Below are 6,572 nucleotides of genomic sequence, written 5' to 3'. Positions count from 1 at the left end.
GGAGGAACACAGCCAGATGAGGATTTATAACATTATACATCACAAATGATGAGAGAATGTGCACGTATAATCATACAAAATGATCCTCCACTTTAATACACTCTCCTATGAATTTTGGTCTATATTCTAATTACCTGCTAAAGTCCAGATCTGACAGGGAATCAATCATCACTCTTTCATTACACGGAGCACACCTGTATTTTTTGACTGCATCCTGTGAGCAGCAGCTGTGCTAAAGTTGTTTTATAACTTACAACCAAATATAATCTCAAACATAATGATATACTTCTGTTAGACTGTGCTTTAACACACATGACCTATTTGTTACCACATAACAGTTTATTAGATTTTTTTTGAAATGACATTACAAAGAACCTAAAGCTGGTATTCCAAGTATATAGCGATACACTTCTCATGTTCACAAAAGTCCCCTGTTATTATGACCTTTTATTACAATGAGTTTGGAAAAATGACCTGTCATATTGCCTTCACAGCACTCAGCTGCTCATCTGGTGGCATTCAAGGAGCAGTTTAAGTGTGGGCCACCTGCAACTGCTGCCTGCCACTAGTTAGGCTTGATAAATTTGCATTTGAAGCTGGAGGAGCATTGCAATGATTGTCAGGAACAGCTGACATTGGTCATTTTTCTCCACAAGTGACACAGTACAGACTCTCCCAAATACACCTTCCATTGCCAAAATGTAATAAATATATACCCCAGGCCCAAGGATGTGGGTATGATTAGAAAAGCAAACACTTCTCTAAATAAAGTATTTTGCAGTAAGTTGTTATTCCAAGAGAAGCAAGGCTTTAAAAATCTATCTGGATTCTTTCCTTTTCTGTTCCTCAGTGTATCACTGCTTTGTTAGCAAACTGTTCTGTCCAACGAGCCAGTGATTCCCACTGAAAACCCACACAGACATTCCACAATCCCATCCCTGCTCTGTCCACTATCAATCCCAATCCTCTTCAGTCCCAGTTCTTGATCAAAGATGATGCCAAAGGACAAAGTTTCAAAGCAGAATGTTCAAAACCTTCACTCCCACTGTGAGATTGTGCACAGTTAATAGTTCCTTGTCTGTCCAGGTGTCACAGCTTGGGGTGGCAGTGGTTGCTCAGATGTCTCTCATGGTCAATCTGCATTTCTGGTTTATGTTCCAGGAACACACAGCTCAGGTAATACCAGGAGTAGCAGAGATGATTTTGATGTTCAGTGTCTCATGTTTCCAAAAATCACCTTATTACATGTACGAAAGACAACACAATCCTCAACTAGTGAGTGCCTGATGCTCAGAGCTACAATTAATGCAATTAATTAAGTTTCAATCTTGTGCTTCACTCCACAAACTCACGTAGGACAAGGCAAGATTCCCATTTGGTGGGAGTCACTAAATGCTGAGCTATCAAACATGAAACGTCTAGAAAAGTACAGGAAAGAGAAAAAAGTGACTCCACAAAAAAATACACCCAGGAGTTGAGATCCATAAGATCTGTGTTTTAATAACACAACCAAGTGATCCTCGTAACAAGAATTCAAAAAGTGAAATTACAGTACACAAATCAAAATAGAAACTACCCTACCCCAACTATACATTAGGAATGCAAGCTCTGTAACAATATAAAAATGCTTTCACACACAGGAGTTGCAAAAAGCCATTCTTTAATTCCAAGGATTTGTAGAAAAAAAAGTCATCTTCCATGATTCATCTTGAGTTATTGGCAACCTGTTGGGGGAAATATAATAAGAAAGGAGATTACTGAGAATTAAGAGAATCATGCTCATCAGAAATTTTCATTTTTGGGGTTCAGGCTAGTGGAAATGACACTGAGGGCAGTGAAGCCCATAATGATTTGTATTTTTATCAAAGTATCACAAAAATAGATACTTAACAAGCAAGAATGTGTCTGCTCCAAACACACAGGCCTGCTGCAATACAGGGGCAAGTCAGCAATTAGAAATGCTGTAAGAATATATAACATAATATATAATTTGCCCTTCAGTAAATCTCTTGCTCCAGGGAGCACTGCCCTGGGACACATACTGCCTCATGCCTGAGTGCTATCTCACACTGCCAGGACCTGCTGCTTGGCAGCTGTGTGTGAGTCACTACTCCCTGCGAGCTCCTAGATTACACACAGGAGGAATTTACAGCTTACAGCTAATGGACTGTTACTCCTCAGCAGCCCCTGTGGCTCCACCGCTTCCCTGGGCAGTGTGTTCCAATGCCTGACCACCTTTTCCATGGAGAAATTCCTCCTGATGTCCAACCTGACCCTCCCCTGGCACAGCTTGAGGCCGTTCCCTCTCGTCCTGTTGTTCCCTGGGAGCAGAGCCCAACCCTATCTGGCAGCACCCTCCTGTCAGGGAGTCAAGGAGACCAAGAAGCTCCCCCCTGAGCCTCCTTTTCTCCAGGCTGAGCCCCCTCAGCAGCTCCTGGTGCTCCAGCCCTTCCCCAGCTCCGTTCCCTTCCCTGGCCACGCTCTCTCTCTACACTACAGCACAATTATCTCTCTGCGCAATTCCGCTCTGCACAAACCCCAGACCACCTCACGAGCGAAGGAAAAGTTCCCTCTATGTTGAAGCCAGCAATTCCAAACACCCACAGCTTTGTTCCAAGGCCAAGGAGCAACTGCCTCACTTTAGCCCTTGTTGGAAGCCGGGGTCTTGTTCTCGCCCTCAAGCTCCTCCACGCCCGCCTGCGTCATGAGGTCGGCGATGTTCTTCTCCAGGTCATCGATGCGGCAGCTCATGTCATCGACTGCCCCGCAGTCAAGGAAAGGACAGCGCTCCAGCCCTGCCTGGGGGTCTTGCAATCACAGATGGGACCTTAAAGCCCTCTCATCACACCCCATTCCACCACCCCAGGGTGCTCCAAGATCCATCCAGCCTGGCCTTGGACACTGCCAGGGATCCAGGGGCAGCCACAGCTGCTCTGGGCACCCTGTGCCAGGGCCTGCCCACCCTCACAGGGAAGGATTTGCTCCTAATATCCCATCTAACCCTGCTCTCTTTCAATCTGAACCCTGTCACTCCAGGCTCTTGTAAATAGTCTTGCCCCATCCCTCCTGTGGGCTCCCTTCAGGCCCTGGGCGGCCACAGTGAGGTCACCCTGAAGCTTTTCTCCAGGCTGAACAATCCCAGCTCTCCCAGCTTTTCCTCCCAGCAGAGCTGCTCCATCCCTCTGACCATCCTGGGGCCTCCTCTGGACTCACTTCAGCAGCTCCACATCCTTCCTTTCCCAGGGCCCCAGCGCTGGAAGTGGGGAATGTTACTCTACAAGGGGGTAACACTGGCTTGGTTTAATTGTTGTTATTATTACAGCTCTGCTCAAACTCTTACGGTCGCTTTAAATTTATCTTACAAACCCCACTGGCAAAGAGACTTCAGGACACTTGTAATCCATCTGAGTTTAGGAAAGGATATTTCTTCCAATTATTTGGTCAGACATGGTTTGAAATTTGTCCTGCATTTGCTGGAGCAATGTCTGCACCTAATAGAAAGGGAAAAAAAAGAAATGTTTTGTTTCCATCAGAGGCTGTTACAGTACCCAATCTCATGTAATAAGTACACTGTCCTTTCACTGCTGCGCTCAAAACTCTGCAGTATAATTACACATACACGTAAAAACGCTTCTTAAATATATGTACACAGAGATGAACTGACACTTACAGGAAACATTTATAAGATCTAGAAACCGCCCGTGTTCCACAACCAGGACCAAAAATACGACAGCAGCTCCCATGGTCCTGTTAATCGCATGGAGGCACTTTTCTGGGGTGTCACGAAATGGTTTGGGATGAAGGGACCATCTCCTTCCACTCCCTGCTATGGGCAGGGACAACTTCCGCACACCAGGCTGCTCCAAGCCCCATCCAGGAAAGGGGTTTTCCCTTCCTTCCTCCCTCTCCCAAGCCCCTGCACCCCGTCCCCGGCCCCTTCGCCCCTCGGGCCCTCACCATGGCCGTCAGGTCCTGGACGCTCTTCGGGTCGGTCTCGGCCATGATCGCTCCGGCTGCGGCTGCACCTCCGGGCCGCGCCCCGCCGCTTCCGCCGCCTCTCGCGAGAGTGCCCGGCCCGGGGCATTGTGGGAAATGTAGTCCTGTCCCCCTCCCCCGGTATTCCCCAAATCGGGCTCGACTGTTAAAGCTTTTCTCTGTTTATACATTTCGGCTGAAAGATGCGTAGTTCTCCTATTAATTAGCGTTCTATATTCTATTGGTTATTAGCTCCGATGGTTGGAGGGTGGTGCTGGTAACGCACGGGGGTTCGATCCGTTCACATAAGCGTTGGACTCCGTGATCCATGTGGGTCCCTTCCAGCTTGGAATATCCTGTAATAATTCTCGCTTCCCATGCTAATTAGTGCCTTGCTCTGTCTTTATCTTCTTTTGACTCGGTGGCCGTGATCTCCTCCTGCCAGAATTACCTTTTACCCACTCTGGGCTCCTCCATACAAGACAAGGAGCTACTGGAGAGGATCCAGTGGAGGCCACAGAGAGGATGAAGGGTCTGGAGCATCTCCCTGATGAGGAGAGACTGCAGGAGCTGTCTGGAGAAGGGAACACTCAGAGGGGATCTCCTCAATGCATTTAAATATCTCCAAGAAGTGCCAAGAGGATGGTGCCAGACCCTTTTTGGTGGTGCCCTGTGACAGGATGGCCATAAACTAAACCACAAGTTTCACCTCAACACAAGGAAGAACTTCTAAACACTGAGGGTGGCAGAGCCCTGGAACAGCTGCCCAGGGAGGGCTTGGAGTCTCCTTCCCTGAGGGAGACATTCCATAAGTGTCAGTTCATGGGTTTTTTAGACCCAAACGAGTCCCTTGTAGATGTCGTTTGTGAAGAGAGCCCTTGGTTACCTTGGTGCAGCCAAATAAGCTGTGAAGTTAACAACCAACCACGTTGAATATGAACCTGTCAATGGAGAATGTTTAGCAGCCACATTGGATATGAACCTGTAAATGAGGAACACTTCCCACTCACAGCAGGGGATTCTCCAATGTCTCCTTGGAGCAACTCAGGGTGAAGGGCAAACCAGCATCTGCCCCAATTCACTGAAAATTGGTCAGGAGTTTTTAAGATGTAGCCAAACCATTTTGAACTTGACTTGTGAGCGTGCAGTTTTACTGTTTGTGCTCCCAAATTAAGCAAAGGATGTGCCAAATAATGTGTGCAGCTTTCCTGAGCTGGAGCAACCGGATTGCAGCAGGCTGGCTTTAAAATGAAATTATAACAAATAGAACAACTGAATGCTGGTTTTGCAGCCTTTGCACTTCCAGTCTAATCAATCGAGCCAGGGAATTACGTGAAGGTTCACAAGGGTACAGTACAATGAAGTTATTTTATGGTTTAACTCAGAGACAGATAAGCCTGGCTTGAGTGCTGTAAACTGTGTCCAAACAATGACTGTAACTAAGTCAGTAATCAGTCGCTTGATCTTAACAAAGTAAGATTATTTCACCTTTTTTTCCCCCTGAAAAATTACTAATGCTGTTAATTGTAAGGGTTTCCTGAGAGACATCAATATTTTTAATCATTCTATTTAAAGAGCTTCTCTGCTCTAATGCTTATACATTTTTGTTTGAATTACAGCTGTTATCTCTGTTAAATATATCTCCATGTACAACTTGGTTGCTGAAGCCTTCATTTCTTTCCACAAAGAAAAAAAATAATGATTTATTCCCCAGTTTTGTATTTTTTTATGCACAATAATCCCTTTATTTTATATCTTGCTCTCTTCTGGGTGAGCAGTTAAGCTTAGGTAGGTCCTGTCTTTTGAATGTTAACAATCTACCCAGAATTAGATGAAAATTTAAAGGATGACATTTCATGAATATTTCTTGTAGAATCCATTGGCATTTCTGCTGCTTTAAATAGACAAATCTGGGTGATTTGATTATAAATACTTCATGTGTGGAGGAGAATAGGTAATTATTCTCAGTGTCTGCTCCACTAAGATGTTTTTTTCCCTCTGTTATTGAGTTAAAGGAAGTTTGGCAAATCAATCACGAATTTACAACTACAGATCTCAGGCTGAAATTAAGGACAGTTGAAATATTTTCCTCATGGAAATTTGAAATGTTGCTTTCCAATTCCAGCTCTATAAAACCAGCAGAAAGGTACCATTTGGAGATGGACAGAGGTGCCATCTGGAAAACAAATGGACAACCATGGAAGCCAGTGTGGAAGCCAGCAAGGAAACCTGGCCAGGAAAAGGGGGCAATTACAAGGCTCTGCAGCCACTCTGAATAATGGGCAATCCTAAAGGCTTTGCAAAATGTGTAAGTCTGTACCCCTGGAGCAGTGACAGCCCATTCCTGCTCTGGCTGAATGGGGTGTTAAACTCCCCTGATCACAGTTAGATCAATGCTGAGCTCTTTTGCAAAATCCTCCCACTGAGGAGTGAATACAACCAGCATTTGTTTGTTCAGTGTCATGATAGGAGAGGAAAGGGTTTCTAACTGCAGATTCCAGGCTGATAAGGGTCTACATTTAGCCTCCCAAATTACTCATTAGAATGACTTCTTCATTCTCTGCCCAAACTCTCAGCACATGAAAATCTGCAGTTGG

General features: G+C 45.4%; 1 protein-coding gene across 2 annotated transcripts; it reads right to left on the bottom strand.

Moving 5' to 3' along the window:
* Nucleotides 1-320: 320 nt before the first annotated feature.
* On the bottom strand, nucleotides 321-4,064 carry HSBP1 (heat shock factor binding protein 1). Of its 2 annotated transcripts, none has more exons than XM_042027118.1 (4): nucleotides 3,958-4,064; nucleotides 3,425-3,491; nucleotides 2,605-2,759; nucleotides 321-1,724 (listed from the first exon to the last, which is right to left on the bottom strand). In XM_042027118.1, the coding sequence occupies exons 1-3, from the start codon at nucleotides 4,000-4,002 to the stop codon at nucleotides 2,641-2,643; spliced, it is 231 nt and encodes a 76-aa protein (XP_041883052.1). In that variant the 5' UTR covers nucleotides 4,003-4,064; the 3' UTR covers nucleotides 321-1,724; nucleotides 2,605-2,640. The 2 variants fall into 2 exon arrangements, with proteins under 2 accessions (XP_041883052.1, XP_041883051.1); XM_042027117.1 differs by having other exon boundaries at nucleotides 2,640-2,759.
* Nucleotides 4,065-6,572: the final 2,508 nt, after the last annotated feature.

The sequence above is a fragment of the Corvus kubaryi genome, unplaced genomic scaffold (assembly GCF_017639235.1).
Source record: "Corvus kubaryi isolate FWS band 111438036 unplaced genomic scaffold, C.kubaryi_AGA036_p1.0 37300, whole genome shotgun sequence".
NCBI lineage: Eukaryota > Metazoa > Chordata > Aves > Passeriformes > Corvidae > Corvus > Corvus kubaryi.
This window is presented reverse-complemented; position numbering and strand designations above follow the sequence as displayed.